The 23,923-nt window shown below is 44.1% G+C and overlaps 1 protein-coding gene across 1 annotated transcript in view; it reads right to left on the reverse strand.

Annotated features, from left to right (window-relative positions):
- arhgef10la (Rho guanine nucleotide exchange factor (GEF) 10-like a) overlaps nucleotides 1-23,923 on the reverse strand; it is a 93,997-nt gene that overhangs the window by 62,421 nt on the left and 7,653 nt on the right. The window contains exons 2-13 of the mRNA XM_034533264.1: nucleotides 22,093-22,368; nucleotides 19,798-19,825; nucleotides 14,529-14,791; nucleotides 12,557-12,655; nucleotides 12,333-12,460; nucleotides 10,247-10,355; nucleotides 9,053-9,153; nucleotides 8,238-8,315; nucleotides 6,822-7,001; nucleotides 5,813-5,929; nucleotides 925-1,017; nucleotides 1-74 (exon numbers count right to left, since the gene is read on the reverse strand). The exon at nucleotides 1-74 is cut by the window's left edge and continues 97 nt beyond it. Of these exons, the coding sequence (XP_034389155.1) occupies nucleotides 1-74; nucleotides 925-1,017; nucleotides 5,813-5,929; nucleotides 6,822-7,001; nucleotides 8,238-8,315; nucleotides 9,053-9,153; nucleotides 10,247-10,355; nucleotides 12,333-12,460; nucleotides 12,557-12,655; nucleotides 14,529-14,791; nucleotides 19,798-19,825; nucleotides 22,093-22,363 (1,541 nt within the window). The 5' untranslated portion in view covers nucleotides 22,364-22,368. The remainder of the gene's footprint in view (nucleotides 75-924; nucleotides 1,018-5,812; nucleotides 5,930-6,821; nucleotides 7,002-8,237; nucleotides 8,316-9,052; nucleotides 9,154-10,246; nucleotides 10,356-12,332; nucleotides 12,461-12,556; nucleotides 12,656-14,528; nucleotides 14,792-19,797; nucleotides 19,826-22,092; nucleotides 22,369-23,923) is intronic.

A 23,923-nucleotide genomic window follows, 5' to 3' on the forward strand; every position in this document is an offset into this window, starting at 1 on the left:
GTCTCCAGCTCGGTGAGCGCGAGCTGCAGGGGCAGGCGGTCCACGTGGCCCTTCGGCGTGTTCTTCAGCATGTCCTAGAAAAAAAGGTCACGAGGAAGGTGGGGGGAGGGGGAGATTTCAAGTGAGAAAAGAAACTTTCCTCTGTATACTGAGACATTCTGTACCGTGAAGAATGGCTTCTGTTGTGAGTGTTTGAGAAGTTCTGGACAAGTGGGGGCAATTTTTGACAAGTTCGGATATTTTCTTGGTCAAGCGGGAGCATTTATTGTTTTAGCAAAGAGGGACATTTCTTCCACGCTAACCTCACTATGGATGTGTAAACTTTGTAAAGCTCGTTGTATTCCAGTTGCTTCCCTTTTGTAGGCAGAGTAGGTTGAAAACCAACTAGACTAAGCTTTTATTTGCCCGGTGAAGGCTTGCTGTTGTCTTGATGTGCATCTCAGATGTACCTCGGCGCCTTGAGCCCGCAGCTTCCTGTAATGTATGATTTAATACATACACTTCCTATTTGGAGTACTCAGTTTAGCCTGCAAGAAAATGCCTGATTCACATTCATAACTTATCTTTTGACTTCATGGATAATCAATGCCTACTGAGGGATGAAATGAGCTTCTGCAGATCCAGCAAGTTAAGCTCAAATTCAAATCTTTGCTCAGAAGCGGAAGAGTCGGAGAGGACATATAAAGCAATATGAGAAAACTGATGCGGCTAGCTACTTTTCTAGCTCTCGCTAACTTTTAATGTCAAAGTATATGAGGTACTTCTTGTACTTTTGGATAAGTCAAAAATCCACAAATCGATTCTGTGACCTTGCGTCTTCATAACTCTGCGCGCCCGCTGAATCGTTAATTTGAGCTGGCGAAACTTAAGGGATTCACTTCATTAAAACAAATGAAATAGCCATTCATAAACATAATGTTATACCTGCAGGAGCAATATGAACTGAGGGAATCGCTGAATGGGCTTAACCATCAGGCCGTACAGAGTGATCCGGTCCACGCTCGACGACTGCTTCTTCTGGAAACAAGGAAGGGAGAAAAATTCAAATGTTTACAGAGCATGCAGTTGGAATCAGTATAAAGAGGCAAATCACTGGGCACATTTGAATAGATGGTGTGGTAGTAAAGGTCGGACGAGATCGACTGCGAGACGGAAATTGTTGCTGAAACTTAAGAGATCTGACAACGTGCGCTCTGGAGTGCAGCGGCTAAAATTGAATCTGTTTTATTTTTTTCTCAGAGAGTATATTTGTTGTTCCTTCGGGTTAGAAAACTGTTATTGCACTTTTAAAGTGATACACGCAAACATTACAACTGGTACATTCTCTCTTCTGACCACCAGGGGGCGACTCCTCTGGTTGTATAGAAGTCTATGCTTCATGTGTTGAAGCTGCATTCTCTCTCCTGACCACCAGGGGGCGACTCCTCTGGTTGTATAGAAGTCTATGCTTCATGTGTTAAAGCTGCATTCTCTCTACTGACCACCAGGGGGCGACTCCTCTGGTTGTATAGAAGTCTATGCTTCATGTGTTGAAGCTGCATTCTCTCTACTGACCACCAGGGGGCGACTCCTCTGGTTGTATAGAAGTCTATGCTTCATGTGTTAAAGCTGCATTCTCTCTCCTGACCACCAGGGGGCGACTCCTCTGGGTGTATAGAAGTCTATGCTTCATGTGTTAAAGCTGCATTCTCTCTACTGACCACCAGGGGGCGACTCCTCTGGTTGTATAGAAGTCTATGCTCCATGTGTTGAAGCTGCATTCTCTCTACTGACCACCAGGGGGCGACTCCTCTGGTTGTATAGAAGTCTATGCTTCATGTGTTAAAGCTGCATTCTCTCTCCTGACCACCAGGGGGCGACTCCTCTGGGTGTATAGAAGTCTATGCTTCATGTGTTAAAGCTGCATTCTCTCTCCTGACCACCAGGGGGCGACTCCTCTGGTTGTATAGAAGTCTATGCTTCATGTGTTAAAGCTGCATTCTCTCTCCTGACCACCAGGGGGCGGCTCCTCTGGTTGTATAGAAGTCTATATAAATGACTCTACTTCTCTCTTGATTGATTCCCTCAGTAAACATTGTAAACATGAGTTTATGGTCTCAATCTGATGTTCATTTAGTAAATGTAGTCCCCATTTGGAGTAAAATAGACCATAAAGCAGTGTATGCTTTAAGGCGTGGCCAGCTTGTGATTGACAGGTTGCCGTCATCCGTGTTTTCGTTTTACAACTTCTACCGTTTCAGTGTTTTCAGTTTGTTAAAGGCTCAGCCACTTACAGAGTTCACTCATACCGACATGTACTCAACCAGACAATAAACTGTTCCAGCCCTAAATATAGTCGTAAGTGATGTGGCCTGACTAGTCACCCGTGAAGTCAGCAATTTGCAGAGTGGCAGGATGTGAAGATCACAGAGCTTCTTCACCTGTGGGGGAGCCGTGTGGAACAGCTCAACCCCCCACAGACACATTCTCACTGGTCAATAGACTTAGAATTGCCTATAAACTGAGTAATAAAATCAATTGAAAGTTATTTGCATTGCCACCCTGAGGGAGATGGGTAAAAGAGAGGCTGCCGGTGTGTTCTGCATCCATTCCCATTTGTATTGCAATAAGTTGGTTTTATACAGCAGTCACATTGTGGGATAGCCGGACAGCCGAAGCTCTCTTATCAGCCTTTTGGGGGGGGGGGGTTGTCTCGCTGGTCGATCAAACACCTTTTTCGCTCAACTCGGCACATTTGAATAATTCCTTGGCACTCTCCCTGCACCCTGGCGTTATTTATTTTATTTTTTTTTGCTTGCTCGTGATCCCTAATTAGTATATCTGAGACATTAAGGATTTCACCCCATTTTTTCTCTTTTCGTCTCTAGACAGCCAGAGTGTAAGGAAGTCCTTTCGGAAGCTACAGAGCCAACACCAACCTGGCAAGACAGCTTTTACACAATCGCTAGAGGGAGGCAGCCCCCCCCCCCCCCCCCCCCCCCTCTATAATGACTATCACATCACAGCGGTATCAAAGATGCAATATTTATCTTCACGATCCGATGCTCAGTAACTGGACGGAGGCATAATAGCCGGGCGATATCATTCCCCCACCACACTCAGGTCAAGGTGATAAAAGAGACGGGCTCTTCAGGTGATGGAGTGGCGGCGGTTAGAGAGGCAGTTGCGGGGCGAGAGGTTGTTTATTTTTAAGGAGAAAGGCTGTGAGATCGTATCAATGCAGCAGCAGTTCGGCTGACTGAACTCTTAGGGGCACTTGTTTTGTCAGTAATAATCACAAATATGGAGGAAAAAAAAGGCGGGATCATTTTAACTGATGTATGTCACCGTCTTTGGACTTGTGCTTCACCGACAAATAGAAGGCGTGGCCAGGAGACACGTCACGGCCAATGGAGGTCGATGTGGGAACGTCGGCGTCTCTGTGGCGCCAACCAACGTTTTTTTTTTTTTATCCATGAAGACAAGAAAACCGATCGGATGTGTTAGCGACTGTTTATATTGCAGTTACGGACGCTTGTCGACCAACCAATTAAAATGCAGTAGACATACATCTAGTGTGTCAAATATATTTCTGGCAAAGTCACCTCCCGTGCGGAGTCGATTTACATGTGTTGCCAGGCGACCATATCAGCATTTCCCGGTACGCCGTTGCAGATGAAACCGTCCCTTATGCTAATGTCGGGCTAAACCCCTCGACACCTACTTTTCATGTCAAGAAAAAAAAAAAAAAAAAGGGTAAATGAGCAGCACTGGATCTGTCACTGGACCTGTCGAGAGGACACTTCCCTCCGCAGGACTAGATTAAGCCTGTGACACACTCCAGCGGGGGTCAATAACGAGTCCTTCCATCCAAGCGGCGCTCGAGAACCACGACCTTCTCATAACTCTAATGGGATTCTGACGATTGTCTCGATCCGATCTGCAAACATGTATTCAAGCAATGAATTTAATGATCCCTATCCATGTCAACCAGCCTTGCCTGCTTGTGGCCAGTGCTTTTTCTCAGTCACAAGACTGTTTGCTGTTTGCTGTGCTCCTCATTGGTGGAATGAGCTCCCCATTGACAGCAGGAAGTCTCTACACCTTCCGTCGCCAACTAAAAACACATATTTTTCGACTATACCTTGAATAGGGAAGGTAGCGCCGTAGTAGCACTTTAGTAGCACTTTAATGTCTCTTACTGATAGCACTTTGTAGTTTAACATTTTAGTAGCACTTTAATGTCTCTTACTGATAGCACTTTGTAGTTTAACACTTTAGTAGCACTTTAATGTCTCTTACTGATAGCACTTTGTAGTTTAACACTTTAGTAGCACTTTAATGTCTCTTACTGATAGCACTTTGTAGTTTAACATTTTAGTAGCACTTTAATGTCTCTTACTGATAGCACTTTGTAGTTTAACACTTTGGTAGCACTTTAATGTCTCTTACTGATAGCACTTTGTAGTTTAACACTTTGGTAGCACTTGTAGTTTACCACTTTAGTAGCACTTTAATGTCTCTTACTGATAGCACTTTGTAGTTTAACACTTTAGTAGCACTTTATTGTCTCTTACTGATAGCACTTTGTAGTTTAACACTTTAGTAGAACTTAAATGTCTCTTACTGATAGCACTTTGTAGTGTATCACTTTAGTAGCACTTTATTGTCTCTTACTGATAGCACTTTGTAGTTTACCACTTTAGTAGCACTTTAATGTCTCTTACTGATAACACTTTGTAGTTTAACACTTTGGTAGCACTTTAATGTATCTTACTGATAGCACTTTGTAGTTTACCACTTTAGTAGCACTTTAATGTCTCTTACTGATGGCACTTTGTAGTTTAACTTTATTGAAGAAATGTTACTTTCTCGATTCTTGTTGTTCTGAGTTTGGACTCATGGTTTAATGCACTTATTGTAAGTCGCTTTGGATAAAAGCGTCAGCTAAATGACATGTAATGTAATGTAATGTCTAGCCGATGTATTATTTGGTTGGTCTCCACAGTCAGAGGGAGCGAGCGAAGGAACCTTTTTTTAACAGAAAGGAGAGGACACGTCAGCTGTGGGATCTGCTTCTGTAAATCAGCGTTACAGCCCAACGATCCAGGTTCACACTCGATGCGCGAATGCTGAGCGCACAGGGGGGAATCGCTCAACTCGGGCACATTTTAATAATTCCTTGGCACTCTCCCTGCACCCTGGCGTTATTATTATTATTTTTTTTTTTTTTTGCTCGCTCGTGATCCCTAATTAGTATATCTGAAACATTACGGAACCAGTGCAACAGATTTTGTCTGGGAGTGTAACGTTGTCAAACCTCCAATTTTCCATTTCACATAAACACCAAATTAAGGATGTGTTGCAACGTCCTCGTGGGTTTTTTTGTGAATCAGCCTGTTTGGGATTCATTCATTTGCTGATATCTGTACGTTATTAAAAAAAGCTTTTCAAGATATCAACAACAACAACATATATATATATATATATTGCAGTTATTGTCATATTCTGAGAATAATCCTATTATTATAACATAAATACCGGCCCAATCTTGGTTAACTAGCACAGTAATGCTTCCATCAGCGTCAGAGAAACCTACATGGTTACTACAGTACGAGGAACTTAACGTAAGTATATGTCATCTATTTTGTGTATGAAGTCACCTTTTTACACACTGAATTATTTGTGCAAGTGATGTATTATTTAAGCCGTTATCTTTGGGGCTTTACACTACAACAAACAACGCAGCAGCAAACAAAAGGAGCTAAAACACAACTGGTTGATTTTAGCAATCAAGAAAAACATAAAAAACATAAAAAAATATGAAGCTCACCTTCAGGAATTCCAGGAAAGCTGGTTTAGACATGCACGCCTTCTTAATCAAAGCCATGGCGTTGGTGAAGTTGTTCACGTATTCACTGTACACATCCAGCACCATGGACTTGGAAAACTGCAACAACAAAAAAAAACAGAATCTAGAAATTATTGACAGCAGCCCTACAATGAGAAGGTCTGATGCTCGGCCATGTTTGTTCATTTGGCAGCCTTCTTAAATCGAGGTTGGCTAACCGTCGTGTTTGCGGAGCGACCGGAGGGTAATTCTGATGTAAAGAGAGGCAAGAAAATGGACATTTAAGTACTTTAAAAGAAAATCTGTTTGTTTACCGTCCCTAAGAAGTTGGGCAAGAAGGAACGAGGTGGCGGAGTGTGTGTGTGTGTGTGTGGGGGGGGGGGGGGTTAGGATCCTGCCTCTCAGATATTACACCCACGTGCAGACAGAACACATGAATTCATGAAGTGGGGGCGGCTGAATGAGGAGTGACACCGTCTCACTTGACGGCCCTGGTCCTGGTGACAGCCCAATAATGGCCAAACGGGAGGAGGAGGGGGTTTTGAATCAGCCCCTCTAATAGGCAAATAATGAGCGCACCTTATGGATGAGCACGCTGCAGTGCACTCACAACAAGAGGACTCACGCTGAACGCCGTTACTCTGGAGCGAACGCGTCGAGAGCGCTGCTTTTTTTTGTTGCTGTTGCGGTGGAGATATTCATCACGGCCGTAATTGATTGCATGTTTGGGGTAAACTATCCCTGTTTGCTCATTTTAAATAAAGCCTGTAGGCTCGTTATAACTCCGGGCAACGGCGATCGTGTTATACAGTTAGACAGAAATGCCAAGACAAATTTGAGTTGCTTTACCTCGAACGCGAGGCTTTTGATTGCATTTTTTAGAAAAAGGGATCAACAAAACAATGCACATGCAGCAGATTGAGCCTCCGCGTGAAGCTCCACACAGGAAAAAAAAAAAAACATGCACATGCACGTGCACGTGCACACTAACCGAGGCCACGAATAAGTCTCCGATTTTCTCACTGCTGTCCCACTCGGCCACGCGGGACGCCAACGCGATCTGGAACATGGAGTGGCACTGAGTGATCTCCCTCATTCGGTAAAATATAGGCCGGATCTTCCTCGGGCTCAAGATGCGCGGATCCGCCTCCATCAATGGTCTCTGGTATTCCTGGAGAGAGAGAGAGAGAGAGAAAATTGGGCTTTTTATTGTTGTTGTGGGGGCGGGCATGAAAAAAAAAATGAATCAGCGGTCCAACCTTCCTTAAGCATCTGTGCTTTTCAGGGTTATGAATAGACAACTGAGGGGTAGCGGACAAAGAAATCCCGTAAATCAAAGGGAATGAAGAAATGTAGTCATGCTGCCTGAAAGCACATCTCTCCAAAAAAAAAAAGATCCACCCCGCAAAAAAAAAAAAAAAGCATCATTTGCCACCAGCAAACATATTCAGAACTCAAGGTTGATATAGTAATCATAAAAGCCAGAATAATAATGGCCGAGAAAAAGAAAAAAAAGCGCAGCTCCCGGCGAAGTCACAGATGCAAAATGCAACATGGTGAAAGAGTGTTGATTGATTCTTCAATCGGCAATCACGGGGAACGTTAGCGCGGCTCACGGAAAAGGAGTCGACGGGCTCCTCGTGGACCATATTCTTTTGCGGGCGCATGACTTGAAAAATATAGAGAGCATGTACAAGAAGAACGTGGAAGATGAATACGCTATTTAATCACACGGCGCCGGTGGTCATTGTTGTCTTCCTGTACCTCGACGGAAGGAACGCATCTTTCTAGCGGCAACAACGACGTGCGCTTACAACCCTGCACGTCGACATTTCTCTCGCGGCCTTTCACGCTATTTAAAAAAAAAACATAATCTCTCTGGAGATGCTGCGTTTACCACTCGGCCCCCCACCCCCACCCCTCCCCCCGCTAGTAGCACACGCAGCTACGCCGCTCGACAACAAAAGGTAGCCGCTTGTATCTCGACAGTGAAAGATTCTGGCACGAGGACGCCATGCTGCTGATTTCATTTCAGTAGGATCCTCTTATTTTTCTGTGATGAGGAGATAACCCCCCCCCCACACACACACACACACACACACACACACACACACACACACACACACACACACAACACACACACACTAAAAAGCAAGATAAAAGAAGAGAGGCTAAACCCCATCTTTCCTCCCTCTCTCCCTCCGAGCATCAGCAGAGTGCCACAGAAATGAGGAGTGCTGTTTCATCGGGGGGGTTGTTGATGCCGAGACACCTCGGTAATTTGATGGATATCAACCGCTTGCCTGTCCAGCGTAATCCATAATGGCTAAACGGCGAAGGTATTGCATGTGGCACAGGAGGACAAACGTGGGACTAAAAACAAAACAAAAAAAAAACCTCAGCTCACCTGCAAGATCCTCCTGAGAGACTCCAGGTAGCTCTGCTCGCTCTGGATGATGGAGCCCAGGATATGGCGTCTGACGACCTGCGCGGGGACAACGGTCGAGTCAGAGACAAGAGGAGGGTGATGGAGGGTGATGGAGGGTGATGGAGGGCGATGGAGGGCGATGGATGGCGGGCCGTGATCGCACGCTTGTGATTGGGAAAAAAAAGACTCAAAAAGGAGTCTGTTTGAACAAGGCCTCCGTCGGAGCTTCTGAATCATTTGGATTTCCTGTGGTGTGAAGTCACGTTAACTAGCGGTGATAAAACACTCTCTTCCAAAGAGGATAAAGAGAATAGAGAATATATATGTAAAAATACTGAAATGACAAATTTACAGTCGAGTCAGACAGCCTAGAGAGTAAGAATGGGTATGGAATAGGTTCACATCAATGATGTCACAGTACATGTTCATGCATATGGGAGTTGCATTCAGAAGGAGGAGAAGAAGAAGAAGAAGAAGAAGAAGAAGAAGAAGAAACGTCTCAAGCCGACATGCACGTGTTCGGTTACCATGACGCTATATTTAAAGCACTTTTTGGACGTTTTGATAGAAAAAGCAACACGCCGTGAGATTGCTTAACTTCCACGACGGCGTAGTCCGTGAGTGTATATTGAATAAACATAAAATAAAACACATTGGTTGATTTAATTACTGTGTTTTCATTGCATGGTTTGTTTAAATCCAGGACACTATCTCTCTTTGTTTCCATAATAAAATAATTTATATATATATATATATATATATATTATTATAATTTGTTGCAAAAGAAGGTGCACCTGGTGGCTGGTCAGCCCCTCCGGCATGGGGCTCAGCTGTGGAGGAGGATGCTTCAATTCTGATACGGCCACATCCAGGTATCCTGCATCATCCTCCTCTTCTGCAGACATTCAGACACAACGCGGGAGAAGCACACAGAGAGATGAACAACGTGTGTGTGTGTGTGTGTGTGTGTGTGTGTGTGTGTGTGTGTGCGTGTGCGCGGGGAAACACAGAAAGGCAGCTTTCAAATCTCACTGCAGCTGGAGACACATTGCGACCCACTAAGTTTATTACCTCGAAAATGTGAAGAGATTTCTATAGTCTCTATAGAGATGAGAGAGAGAGAGAGAGGCATGGAGAAAAGAGCGAAAGAGAGAGAGAGATTGAGAAAGAGAGACAAAGGAGGGCTTCGGAGAAAAAGCTCAAAAACTTTCAAAACAATACTGTATCTCTGTAGGAGTGAAGGAAGCACACAGAAGCTCGTCTGCGAAAAAACATGATCCAACACATTCTCATCTCTGCATTGGCACAAAAGACATTCGGCAGTCTCCAAAAGAAAAGAGGGGAGAAAAAAAAGAAGAGAAGAAAACCCCCCTCACACACACTTCAACCCGTAAACCATAAAGACACAGAGACCAAACGCTTCCACCGTTCCAATTAAAGACTTTGGAATGATAACAGAAAGAAATATAATGCCGTGCAGATCCCCCCCCCCCCCCCACCCCTTCGATCAACACCTAAAAATAGCAGCTCTGGCCTCTTTTACCTCTTTGTGATGGCTGGGAGATTTTGTCTGGTATCTATGGTTTATGGAGCTGCTCGATACTCCATTAATGGATGCTAATCCCTCTCTATTGTCAGGCTCCTATAACACAACCTATATATATGCGTCGCTTCATCCTTCCTCTTCCTCGGACACCCAAAACTTTACTCCACCACGTCGTTGTTTATCGCTGCCAATCGGTGGGATCTTTCTCTTTCACTGAACTTTTATTAACCCCCCCCTCACCCCCCAAAAAACAAATTGATTTGCGTAAAGAAAAAAAAAAAAAGGCTGACTTTCTCCACGACTTTGGCTTTTGCAAATAAGTACCGTCTAAACCCAGACTTCAAAAACCCAATACCCGTTATTTAAATGTTTTATGACTTTCATCAAAAAGCCGACCAACGTTTTATTGTTTTTTTCACGCGTTTCCAAAAAAGAAAATTACCCAATTGATCTTTTCTCTGCAGGAAGGAGACTTTGCGCATGACGGCTATCTTGGTCTTTTCCAGGCCGTCCTTCGTGCCGCTTCTCGCCGCCTTCATGAGCTGCTGGACCTGGTGGGAGAAAACACAACAAAAGGGAGCGTTAGAGACTCTGTGACACCCCCCCCCCCCCCCCCCCCCCCCCCCCCCCCCCCCCCCCCCCCCCCCCCGCCCCAAATCCCCGGAGGGCAGGCGGAGAGAAGTGGCGCTCGGTGGGCTCGTCGCGAATCTCACCGTCTGCGACATCCCCGCGCCGGGGGGGGGGATCCGCCATGCAGCCTCTAACCAGAGGGCCTACGAGCATGTCACGCAGACATTACGGTAACCGAGTGAGCGGCAGAGTGCCGAGCGTGGGAGAATTCAGATGACCACAACCCCCCACCCCCCACCCCCACCCCCACCCCCCCACAGAGCCGCCGCGGCAACCAGACACTCCCCCGGACCAGGAATAAACACTCACAGGGTGGTGGTAGTATTTTTAAATGGTGCTACTTCAGGAAAGTAGGTCATTAATTGGAGGGGGAAAGTTGCACACTGGTGTTTATGGAAGTAAATAAGAATATTATTTAATTATTCATGTGTCCCATAAATGCGTCTTGATGTTAAGCCAGGCAGAGAGAGAGAGAGAGAGAGAGAGAGAGACACTGACAGAGAGTCTCAAAGCAAAGCCACAGTCCAAAGGAAAGCTTGGAAGGATGGTGCAGTGAGTCAGTTAAGCCTGTGAGTCAGCTGTGCATACAACACGGCGTATTTCAGCTCTGGGTCATCATCAATCCCTTTTTGACAAACATCTCGCCTTAGAACAAAAGATCAAACATTGTGATGCGGCCGTGTTTCTTTTTTCCTCTCGTATACCTTGATGTCATAGTTGTGTTTGCCAGACAGCCTCATGGCCAGCTCGCGTTTGGTCCTGGCACACCGGTCCCTCAGCCGGCACACTTCAGGAGAGCGCTACAGGTGTTACAGGCGGGGGCGGCGGCAGGGTGGGTGGGGGGGGGCGGGGGCGCACACAGGGCACAGGTCGCGTTTAGCCACAAAAGAGGTCGGAAAGAGAGGAAGAGAAAGTAGGAGAGAGGAAACAAGGGAAAAGGAGAAAACGGAGAGAATAGTGATCAAGGCAAAACAAGCTACGCAACATTGGGCATGAATCACAAAGCATGGAGAGGAAACGCTCGGGTCAAAGGGTGGTGAGGCTAATGGACACTGAGGCAGTTACGGGCCATTATTAAAGAAGCAACCCCCCCCCCACCCCCCCACCCCCCCCCTGATCAAGAGAGAAATCCAGGTACACTAGCTGAAAGTTAATCAGGCGAGACTGATTAAAAACAATGTGTTTTTGATGGAGGACGAGCTTGCCCACAAATTGCCCTAATTGTCAATGTTTCTGAGTTAACCGGTGCAGCTGAATCCTTCCCTTTTGTTCAGTGGCCTGGGACATGTGAACTGTGGAGGGGGGGGGGGGGGGCAGCGACTTATTTTAAGTCCCATTATACAACCCCCAACCCCCTCCCACCCGGTTCTCAAAGCATCGATTTAACGCAGGATTTTATCGGATTACAATGGAATCACATCCATACATATAAAAAGAATTATGTAGAGGTGGGTATAAATCTATACATTAATAATGATTCAACTGCATGACTCTGGAACCTCCGCCCCCCCCCCCCTCCTGCCTGCATCGGTGAAGGCAAAGCAGGCTCCGTGTGAGCGTGCACACAGTGCCATCTAGTGGAGGACTGGCGCTGTGCGGCCGAGGTTTTACTTCCACCCCGACAATGAAAGTTTAAGGCCTAGACGGTGCCGCGATGCATTTTTCATGCTCTTTATAGTTTCCTTCCACTTCTATACATTAGTAAAGACAACCGCGCCGGAGGAGCAGGGGATGAAATATTCTCTTTGATTATTTTTTTTTTTTTAAGTGCCCGGGAAAACCAACCTGGCCGGTCATGTGGAATAAACAGAGGCGGTGATTTGTGTGAGATTAAAACACACACACACACACACACATACACACACACACACACACTCTCTCTCTCTCGCTCATACTACCTTGCTCTGTGCCGGATGTTTGGTCTCGTTATCCGACTGCTCGTCGTAGCTTTCAAACTCGCTGGAGCTCCATCCGTTGTCCGCGTCCAGAGGAGCGCCGTCTCTCTGAACGTCCTCATAGATCATATCTGCCGAACACACACATCAGAAGCTCCACGTCAAGATGCACACACACACACATACACACACACACACACACACACTTCTGTCTCCCAGCCGTTCACCTTCATCGGGAGAGAGGGGCTCTTCACTCGGGACGTCGTCGTAGATCACCTCTGAGGCCTCCGCCGTCGGCGCCTCAGCTTGAGCCCCGCGTGGAGCTGCTGTCGCAATCAAAGTACACAAACACTGTGTGTTTCAAAACAGAAAAAGAGCTCTGCCCTTCCATCAGTCGTTTTACACTTTCTCCCACCCATAAAAAAAAACTAAAAAACAGGCACAAAGACGTGCGCTCCGCGGCGCCCCGAAGCCTTTTTTTTTTTTTTTCCCGGCGAAGCGGAACGGATAAAAAAGACGCCCAGATCTTCTCGCCTCTGGTTAGGAGTTTACGAAAACCCTGTTTTTCAATATTTACATACCTGTTGTATCATTTCCATTCATGGGTCTTCTTCCTTCGGTGGAGATCTGACACGTGGCTGTCCGTGGACGCAGCGGGGCGGCACCCGTCCTGTCGGAGCTATTGACCCGCTCCGTCAGGATTCTGCCATTAACCGCTCTGAGAGAGTTTCAGCCTAATTTAGCTCAGTGAGCTTTATTGATTTGGTTTTAAACTGCGATTTGTCTGCAACACTTACTGCTAAGCCCCGCGAACGGCAACAACCACTGTTTTTCAATGAATCTGATCGGAGATGTGTTTTCTGTCACGGAGCGCGCAGTCTGACGTTCAAAATCACCTTTTGGAAACAATCCAGGAGATGAACAAAGAGCGACTGTTTTTTTCTTCTTCTTCTTCTCCTAGAAAAGAGGATTAGCGACACAAACGTTCTTTATATAACGCTCACTGTCGCTCGTGCATTCAGAGAGGATCGAGAACAGAGAAGAAAAAACAACTGGATTTGGGCTATCAGCCTGACGACTATCAGCATATCTGCAAAGTGACTCGGTCCCTCGGGAACACGGCTTGTTATTTCCAACCAAGAAGTTCCCCCTCTGTGTTGTTCTTACTTTTTATTTAACTTTTTTCTCTGCAGCGGTGCACAGTGCCACTGCGATAAACTCATCGCAGGTTTTTCGCCATCGCGAACGAAAACAAAAAGAAAGGAGGAGGAGAAAAGAAAAGAAAAGACGATGACATCGAAATGTGCCCGGTTACGAACAGGAAACACTTGCAGGTTAATGCATATGGAGTGTTTGAAAACAACAGATATAAATGTATTTTAAAAAGTATTCTTTTTAATCCCACACACAAAACAAAAGAGCGTTGCAGTAGATTTTCTCACTAAGATCAATACAAATGTTATAGCTTGCTTTTCCACTTTCTGTATTACAATAAGATATCTGAGCGTAGAGGTTTAATATAATTGCATTATTACGTTTAAATATACGGTACACGTACAGAGGCCCGTGTGAATCAGAAAGAACGGGACGTAAAAAAAAAAACACTAAAAAAAAAAGATGTCGCGGGGCTCCTTTACATCTTCTCGCTTCTGAGCCGGCTTCAAATAACGGGCCGCACTGCTGACGGAGTCGAAATCCAAAAGCAATTTTCCCCTCATGGAAATGGCTCCCTATTGATCCCCCATCCTGAATTAATTGGATTCATGTCATGTCTCCGTCGCAAAAATCAAATCATTGCCGGGAGAATGTGTGCGTCTTGTGCCGGTTAGTGTTTGAATAGAGTGCGGCTGCATGCGTGTGTGTGTGTGTGTGTGTGTGTGTGTGTGTGTGTGTGTGTGTGTCCCTTCACCGTAGAGAATCGATGAACCATAAGATGACCGCGGGCCCGTAATGTGGTGTTTTTTGCCACCTTTGATCAAGGTCACGAGATACATATGTGCAGTGCTAACAAACTAAATGGCACCACAGCTCGCATTGCCAGTGTCATTATGGTCTGGCGGCCCCGGCGGGGTTTTCCCCAACTGAGCCGCCGTAATACAAAAGGTGGAATGACCCCGAATCCCAACGCAGGCTTTGTAATTGAGCCGTTGATCCGCAACACAAGGTGCACGTCCCGGTGAGTATAATTGTGTTCTGTACCTGTAGCAGAGGGGTGCCCGGCCACAGAGGGGTACCCGGCCACAGAGGGGTGCCCGGCCTCGGAGGGGTGCCCGGCCACAGAGGGGTGCCCGGCCACAGAGGGGTGCCCGGCCACAGAGGGGTGCCCGGCCTCGGAGCTTTCCTCCACGGGTTCTTTGCCTCCCGAACCGGTCGGCGTCTCAACGGCTGGCGGCACCGCAGGAAGCTCCTGGAGCTCCTCTCCCACGCGAGGAGCAGAGGAACTGGGCTCCGCTGCCGAGGCCCTGGAAGGAACCCAAATATTAGCACACTTAAGAATAACACCCGGTGCTACGCGCCTCATTAGGAGATCACTTCCCCCGAGAGGAAGGGGAGGCAGAGGGTCCGAATAGTTCTCTGCACACGCACACTCCCTAAAGTCTGACGGAACGCATCTTGCTTGACCTCCATCCATGGAGGTCGGGGCTTTCTCTCCCTCTCGTTCGTCTGTTTATTTAGCAAAAAAAAAAAAAAATGGAGATTACGATGAAATTTGGAGGAAATAAGAGGACAAAGGAGAAGACGACACTATTCACAGTGTGGATCAAAAAAGATGTCACGGAAAGAGAAATGATTGAAAATGATCCGGCACACGAAGTCCGTGATTGCCTTCCCTTATGTATATTTAATGCAGCTGTGGAGTCAGATACAGATTTATAACACTTTGTCACCAAATGACACATTTAGATGACTGTCTGGCACGATGTGAGCTCTCTGAGTGCTTCCTTTATTTATTATTTTATTCTTCATATGTATGGCTCGTGGTCATGAAACTGTTCCACCCAGACAGGATCATCATTTTTTAAATTTTTTTATATATATATACGAACGGCTTCCATGAAGTCATTACTCAAGACAACACTTTTCTGCCACTTTCCCTTCATAAGCTGCGTTAATAATGACAGCTACAGCCGCGGGATGAGTTGCTGATCTACTTATTCAGAAGAACTTTATGCACGGGGGTCCGCATGTGTAAAGAAGAAAATATATAATCACACCCACTCTGCTTGTCGCTTGAGTTGCTTCACTGTTGTTGAAATGTTATAATGTAAATATAATGATGCACGTGAATAAATGCAAGTAAGAGCATTCTAAACATTATTAGAGCTGCAACAATGTGTCAATAAGTTGTCAACTATTTAGTTGTGGAGTTTTTTAGAGATATTTTTGGGCGTCTCTGCTCATACAAATGACGATAAACTGAATGTCTTTTTTTTGAGTTGTGCACAAAACAAAACGTTTGAGAAAGTCATCTTGGATCCACATTTTTTCTCTTCTGAACATTTTAGAGACCAAACAACTCATCAATGAGTTGGCATTTTAATGGACAATGCAACCAGTCGTTGGCTGCAGCCCTGCACATTGTGAGCTTTGTCTAAATAAAGTCCGAGGTCTGGTTGAGTCTCCGCACATCTGGAAGTAGATGCAAGTCCCCGTCGACGTGTCACATCAGAGCTACTGACGGCGGGCCTCAATCTAAAAGGACAAAAATGATCTCCAGCCACAAGAAAACAAAGTAAAGAGCAATTTGTCAACACATTCCTTTACGATAAACTGATCTCTTGTCGTTAAAATTATACTGTGTGGAAAAAGAAAGGCGCCAGAACAATAGCGTTATATATATCTATATATAAATATATGTATATACAGCCTTGGCTGTGAGTGATTTGAGCGGTGTCGCTATCGAACCAGGCATATTTTTGCCCTCACAACGTATCTGCGCCCATAAGCCCCAGTGAGTCATATAGCTCAACGAGAGAAGCAGGAATCATTTTTCAATGCAAACGGCACAGCCCGGGGGGGGGGCAGAGCGCAGCTTAAAGGAGGAAGCCGCCTGAATGCAAATGCCAGGGCAGCACTGCGCCTGCAACAGCTCCACCTGCTTCTTCCCTCACCAGGGCAAAACGTCTGCAAGGTGAGACAAAAATGTACCAAAAATAAAACCCAGTTGGAAGTTGCGGTTGGAGCGCCGTGCACAAAGAAACAGAAGCTCATTGCCTCGTTGTCATGGCATTCCTTTTGCGTGAATGCGCGTAATGAACGCTATCCGTCACAGGGTAAAAAAAAAAAAAACTCACAGGAAAAGAAAACGCTGCCTTGAGCTTAATAGCTGCGACGAGCCGTCATTGCGGCGTTAAGGAGGAAAAAAATAATTAAAAAAATTCCGCAATAACAATAGCGAAAGTCATTTTGGCATATATTATTCTAAAACTCCTGACAGGCTTTAACGCCTTGATGGTGGGAAGTGCAATTGATAGCTCGTCTTTAAAAAGGCAGAATATTGACTAAACCAAAGCAGGAAATGTGCACTCAGCAGAAATCTCCCTGCATGGGAAATTGTGCTCACTGTGACTCTACACACACACACACACACACACACATGAACTGTGTATACACACACACAAACACACACACACACCTGTGCACAAATAAAAGGCTTTTCTTTTCAGCACAGGAGGAAGCCCACAGAATCCAAACCCTGAGGAACGCTTCTAGTGAAACCTCCGCTGATCACATCAGTGAAGGTTTCTGAGCACAGGTGGGGGTGGTGGTGGGGGGGTGGGGGCTCACCCCAATCAGGGGCCCTGCATGGCTTCATCACAAAGGCCAGGGAGGGATGCTTCTGATTAGATCTGGCCCCAAAAAAAGAACAGTACTTTATAATTGCACTCGTCTCTGGTGGTTGAAGCAGTTTGGATGTGACTGTTGCTTTACAGATGTCATCTTTATACATTTGTTTAATACTTCTTAAGGCATTAAATGTCCGTCTTTGGAATGCGGAGCCTCGGTTCTTTGGGAGAACTCCTCTCAGCTCTGTAGGTGACTTTTGGCTGCGGACCTCCCACCGTGGACGGTTGCAGGCAAAAAGAAAAGTTGCTTTCAACTAATCAATAAACTATCACGTTATCGTTTACTGTGCGGAGGCCTTAAAGAGAACTGTCTTCTTGAAGTTCAGCAACAACACTGTTTCACAGCGAGGCCCGGTAGGTCTTTATTCACTGTTCATTAAAAAGCTACCGTCTGCAGTTAATGTTTTATGTGTATATATATATATATATATATATATATATATATATATATATATATAATGTTTAACCGCTCGAAAGTTGTCGGACCCCATTTGGAGCTGGACGATTCTACACATTGATTGGCCAGTCTGCGTTCCAGGGGCGGGACTTAGCAAAGTGGTCAATTGTCCCCTCTTTAGGAAGTTCAAAAGGTGGGGGACGTACATTGGTATGAAGAAAAAAACGTTACACCTCGAGCGCGATTTGGCGTCACGGCTGGTGCGATTCCCGTCGCAAAATGGCCGCCATCCAAGCAGCATGTCGTTAGCTAAACGCTGCACGTTGACTCTTTAAGGCTTCCTCTGATCAGAGGCAGTCGGGCCTGCTGTGCGTTTAGTTACGGTAAGTGTTGCCTGCGTGGTGTTTTATATTCATAATGTTATTCATGATGCTCCCGTACTTTCTCTGTTTTTTTTAATCTCTTTACCTCCACATATCAGTGGTTCCGGGAGGACGCCGCGGGCTCGTGAACCCAGCGGTGCGGACAGATTGCCAAGTGCGCTTTTGCCAAGTGTGTCTGGAGCGTGCCAAGCGGACTTTTGGTAATTCCATGGACAGGCTCGCCTCGGCGTACTTGGGCACAGGGTGGAATCAGAAGGCTTATTATTATTAGAGCATTACAGGAGCTCTCCGTGTCTGGACGCACCGACAGATTGGAAAACCGTTGATGTGCGAGTAAAAAAAGAACGAATAATTCATCAAAACAACACGTTTGATGTGGACGTCAGCACGGACGGGCTCTGTGGATATTCTCATAACAGTCGAATGTCGGTTGCACAAAATGTAATGTTTCCATATGCTCATGTAGGACTCTCCACAAGTGTTGGTCATTTAACCCATAAATTATAAAATGTCCTGGCTTGCAAATGGCTTCCAAATGGCTTTGCACCAGGCGGCAACCTCCGGTTCCGAAGAGTGAAGCCAATGCGGAAATGTCTTAAACTGGAATTCTTTCAACTGGCCACCAGGGGGCGACTCTCTGTCAGATTGTATAGAAGTCTATGAGAAAATGAATCCTGCTTCTCTCTTGATTTATTCAGTAAACATTGTAAACATTAGTTCACGGTCTTAATCTCTAGTGTCAAGTCTTTTGCAATAAAGCATGATGTTCATTTAATAAATGATGGTCCCATTTAAAGTAAAATAGACCATAAAGCAGAGTATGCTTTAGGGCGGGGCTACGTTGTGATTGACAGGTCGCCACCCTACCACGTCACCTCTTATACACAGTCTATACTCTGCACACCCACTAAGGTGTTTTCAGTTATTCTGGCTCATTAGACCTCTGCTCAGATGTCCTAAACCTCACCAGCCAAAACAATCTAAATCACCTGTGTCGGTGAACCATAGGTGTGCAGGGCTTTCAGGTTGTGCCACCACCAAACATAATAAAGATGAACAGACCTTAATGTGTGCAACTTAAAGCACCTAAAAAATATGTTTGAACATGTGCAAGTCACAGCAGCAAACGCAGAATTGCAATTAATAACATTAATTAAGAATGCATTTAATTTGGGTGCCCCAGTTTATGTCCCCCTGTATTGTGAACACTAGCTCACTGGAAAGGCTTATAGGGAGACTTAATTGAACTGAGCCATAAATGTTAGTAGTTACACCTGTCTATCTCTAGCAATTAAAAATTGCAGTGAGAAAGATTTTAAGGAGAATATCATGCGAAGAAAGACTTTCTCGTGAACCTCCGCTGACTGTATCGGGGTTGGCTTAAAACTGTTTGCATGCATATCGCTAGAGTTACATGAAAAAAAGAAAATAAATTCCATCGAGGGACTGACTTTTTAAATAAAATTCATCTTGACACTGCATTAGAGAATATGAGCACGGCTCATCGCGTCATACTGTACGCATTATCATAAATGTTGCAATCCTGCGATTCCCCCCCCCCCCCCTCCCAGAGGATTGTATCCTGCAACATCACTACACTTGACACTACCACTTGTCACTGAGGGTGTGACATGCCATCTGGCATCTAAATGTTGTGCAAATAGATGCGGCGCAACATCAGAGTATCTCATACTTGGCGTGTGTGGATGGAGTGTGAGCGTGACATTATCTCAGACATAATGACATAACGATGATGTGATGTGATGTTGAGTTTCTCCACCGCCCCTTAAGTCTTTTTTTTTTTTTTTTGACACCGTAATAGGGAATCGAAGGCAACTTACCCGCTGGGTGACTCACAAACTGGAACATCTGTCAAAATGAGAAGACGAAACCGTGAGACAACCTATATTCCAAAGCAATGGAAGTGCATGTTTCAAACATGACAAATGCAACCGTGTCAGGAATTTAAGTAAAAGACGGCTTGAAAGACCGTGACTTGTAATTACTTATTCCCTCTTACTTCTTGAATGCAGTAGAGCTTCTCAAAAACCTAAAAACATTTACTGTCAAAAAACGAAATCACACCTACTTACACTGCTTACACCGAGTCTGAGATACTTAGGCAGATGGTATAAGGCAGAAACAGTGATGATTTAGCACGGTAGTGTTGTATTTTCAAAGAAATTGCCACTAAACTAAAATGATGTAATCGTGTGTCATCTGGTGAGGGATTGATCTGTAGAGCATCTGCTCTCCCGTCATCCATTACGTAACAGTGAGCGACCTGTACAACACGTTATCATATATATAACGCGCATCAACCACAGCCCGCTTAATGGATTACCACACATATAGACTTGGTAATAAAAGAAAAATAAAAGGTTTTTAATTAAGCATTAATCGCTTCACTTTGTCCAACAGAACTTCTCCAAGACCCAGATCTCTTTATCTGGGCGTGTAAGTACCAGGGCCGGTTAGGCAGCAAAAGCCAGGTCATAAATATATCATACTTATATATATGTCACTTTGTCCAATTAAGGGGAATGTTAACTCTGCTCTGTGCTCAGAGGCATAAATTAAATCTGGTTATGGAGATATTAAAACTACACATCGGCTACGGTCACTCACACAGCATGTGGCTCGGATACGTTAGCTAAAGAAGAAACATAAAAAACCTTCGAGGCAGCTTGAGACGGATTATTGAACAGTGACCTAGGTATTGGGTCAGTGATCTGCCCAGCAGGGAGCAGTTTGATGACATGTTGAGAGGATAGGTAGAGCGTGGGGCTTTTGGTTACAGTACAGCAACTTAAACAACTATTCCCCGTCTTTTTTCTGAATAAAAAGAAAGTTATGTTAACTGAAGCCAGACGGTGTCGACCTGTGAAAGTCCACATGCATTAGCAGTGATGGAAAATATAACTGAGAACATGTTGTAATGTAGTGTACAATTCTCCTGTATTTCCCAATATGCCAGAGAGGCTAAAGAAAATGTTCCACAAAGGTGGACAATAGATATATTATATTATATTCATACTTCACATCCGTTTTGTCATTTTGAGTTACTGAATACTTCTATTCCACTACATTTCAAAGATATTTATTGTTCTTGTCCATGTTTCGTCGCATTTACATTAATTTAGCAGTTATAGTTACTTACCTATTATATTAAATTTGAATGCAAAACTCTACATATCACCTTTGAGAAATATTATTTATTGCTAATATGAGTCATTGGACAGCTAGACCAGTATAGACATATATAGTAACTATAACCTCACGTCTAGTGTACCAGCTTACCTTAACCTACAACATTAAAATACTCCTGCTCCTATGGGTCAATGCATCAGTAATTATGATCCAATGTTAGACAAAATATTCTGTGGACAATAATACAATGTTAATACCAAAGCTGTAACTTAATTAATGTATAACGGTTCAGTTACTGTTAACGGTAAAGCGGGTGGGTTAGTTAGCTAGCTAACGTTAACTTAGTGTCATGTGGAAATTAATAATTTATAGCTCACTGCTTTACAGTTACTTATATTTTAAATGTTTTTTGGGTGGCTTGTTTGTTGTCTCACCGTGAGTTGGATGGAAAATGTTGACTCAGATAGCCTATTAGTTTTGGTTTTGTTCGGGGTAGGGTGTGTGGCGAATAGGGTGTGTAGTCCCTGAGGCTAAGGTAGCCGTTAATAGCTTAAATAACGTTACCGCCCAACTGTAGACTTACTGCTAGTTGTCTCTCGTGCACCTGTTAGCGTTAGCTAAATACAGTTATATTGACTTTGGACCCTCCCTTTGACTCGGAAGAATAATTAAACTGAAACATATTAATATAATAAAACTAGAACCCCAATTTGCTTCATAGAAATATTCACTCAATAACCAACGCACACATTAGAGGAAGTGGCTGATTAATTCTACTGTTTTGAAGGAATTAGTTTACTTATAAATTAATATAAATATTTATTTTCACCGTTTAGTGTTGGCACATTCATTTTAGTAAATGGCGTACATCTTCCACCAAAGTTTATCACTTTATTAATCGGTCTGGACGGCTGACCTGCAGAGCTAGACAACCAACATTCGGCACCAGTTTAAAAATAACGTTAGCAATCAAGAGAACGTGTTACCTGCTGTGGAAATTGCAGCTCCATCTTCGGTGAGGACGGCCTCCGGTCCAGCAGGAGGCAAAGTTCTGAGAGGTTGTGTGCAGCCTGCGCCTGTTTGTGACACCCTGTCCAACTGGACGGAACAAATGGAGTCAGGGGGGATCCCTTTCCTGTCCTCCTGGAGTTTCTCCTCGTCCACACTGTCCTCAAAGGAGAACTCTTCCCCTTGCTCTTCATCTTCCTCCTCTTCATCCTCCTTTGGCGGTTGCTGTTGACCCATCCCGGTAGACATGGTCCCTGAAAAACAGACAAAGGTCACGCGTAAATATAAATGGGCTGCTCCAAAATGAGATTGAAAGTGACACTTTCAACTCAAAATAAATTCCTGGTTGATTTAAATGTCTGGTGAAAATTGTGCTCTTTTTGTTGATAGATGACCTTCAAGTTTTCAGAAATGTCTGAATAGCATTTTTAATCTGTATCCATGGAGAGAAAAACTGGAATACAGGACTGTCTCTCACAGAAAGCTAGTGTGCAAATATCATAATCAGTGGGCCACAGGCTCAATAATTATTGGGTTATGGTTAAGTTAAGGTTTGATGCTTTTTCTCTAATCATTCACGTGTGTAAGTAATACATACAAAATAAAAAAGTTTAATATATTGCTCTAATACAATACAAAGCACAGAAAAAAAACATTGCAATCATGTTGTAACTAGTCTGCATCTGATAATAAGCTGCACTTATTATGAACTCAGGAGTTAATGCTTTAGCCCAAATGTACTGACCTTCATATAATATGAATTGTTTGTATAAAGACATAACAAAGATAAGTGGACTGAAGGATTGGAATGTCCTCCGGTCTTTTATAAACATAAGCTGCTTTCAGTTTCTTTTTGTTTAGTTTGTTTGTGATCACTTACACACTAAAAGCATCAAACCTTGACTTTCTTTAAATGCCTGAGACGAAGCCGCCAAAAGAGAAAACACACTTTCTGCTTTGCACTTTGCAATTCTGCAAAAACACTACACGCCGCTTCTCACATTAAACACACGAATTCAAGAATGAATTATCTTGCAATCATTTGGAGAAAAAAATACTTAAAATGCTAAACAAAACCTGAGATCGGTAACACCGACATTGTATTGATTTACTGAACTGTAATCCACTTTTCTTTGTGTTTGTTTTGTTGCTGTTAAACCTTAAGCTATGTATTTTATTTTCTGAAGCCTTTCTTTCTATTGTTGTTCTCACTTAAACTTTTAGTAAATGTACTAGAACAATCTTTCACAAAAGCCTTGATGAGAAAATTAAAAAGATATACTGCAGTGTGCTGCTTTTGAAAAAGCCATTGAAATGGTGCATCCTCTTGCTGTAAAAAGGTCGTTTTGGAAAAGGATTGTTGGGATTTGATTGCAGAGTTCTACCTTTGAAACAAATTTGTGTTAATCTCCAAGTGCTTTGTCTTATTTGGCTTGCGTGTGAAGTGTTAACACAATGAGCCGGAGTGTGTGAGCAATTAAAAAAACAAAAACAGCCGCTTGTAATAGATCTTTAAGTTTAATAAAAAACTAATTACCACTGTACTGAAATTAACTCTGAACCCAAAAGTGTGCTCACAACTTAATGTTTTCTTACGAGTGCATAAAAACACAAAAAATTTAGCAAAGTTTTCAAACTGTTTGACTAAAATTGACATAATGTGCACTTACAACTACTCCCAGTTTCTTATACACTGAGAGAGAAACATCGTCCTGTCACAACAAACATGACAAAAAGTCCGACCAGGCTTGGTGGCAGATTAATTAAGATATCCACACACACCCGCTTATGAAAACATGTGCCCTAACA

Source organism: Cyclopterus lumpus, chromosome 5, assembly GCF_009769545.1.
Source record: "Cyclopterus lumpus isolate fCycLum1 chromosome 5, fCycLum1.pri, whole genome shotgun sequence".
Lineage (NCBI taxonomy): Eukaryota > Metazoa > Chordata > Actinopteri > Perciformes > Cyclopteridae > Cyclopterus > Cyclopterus lumpus.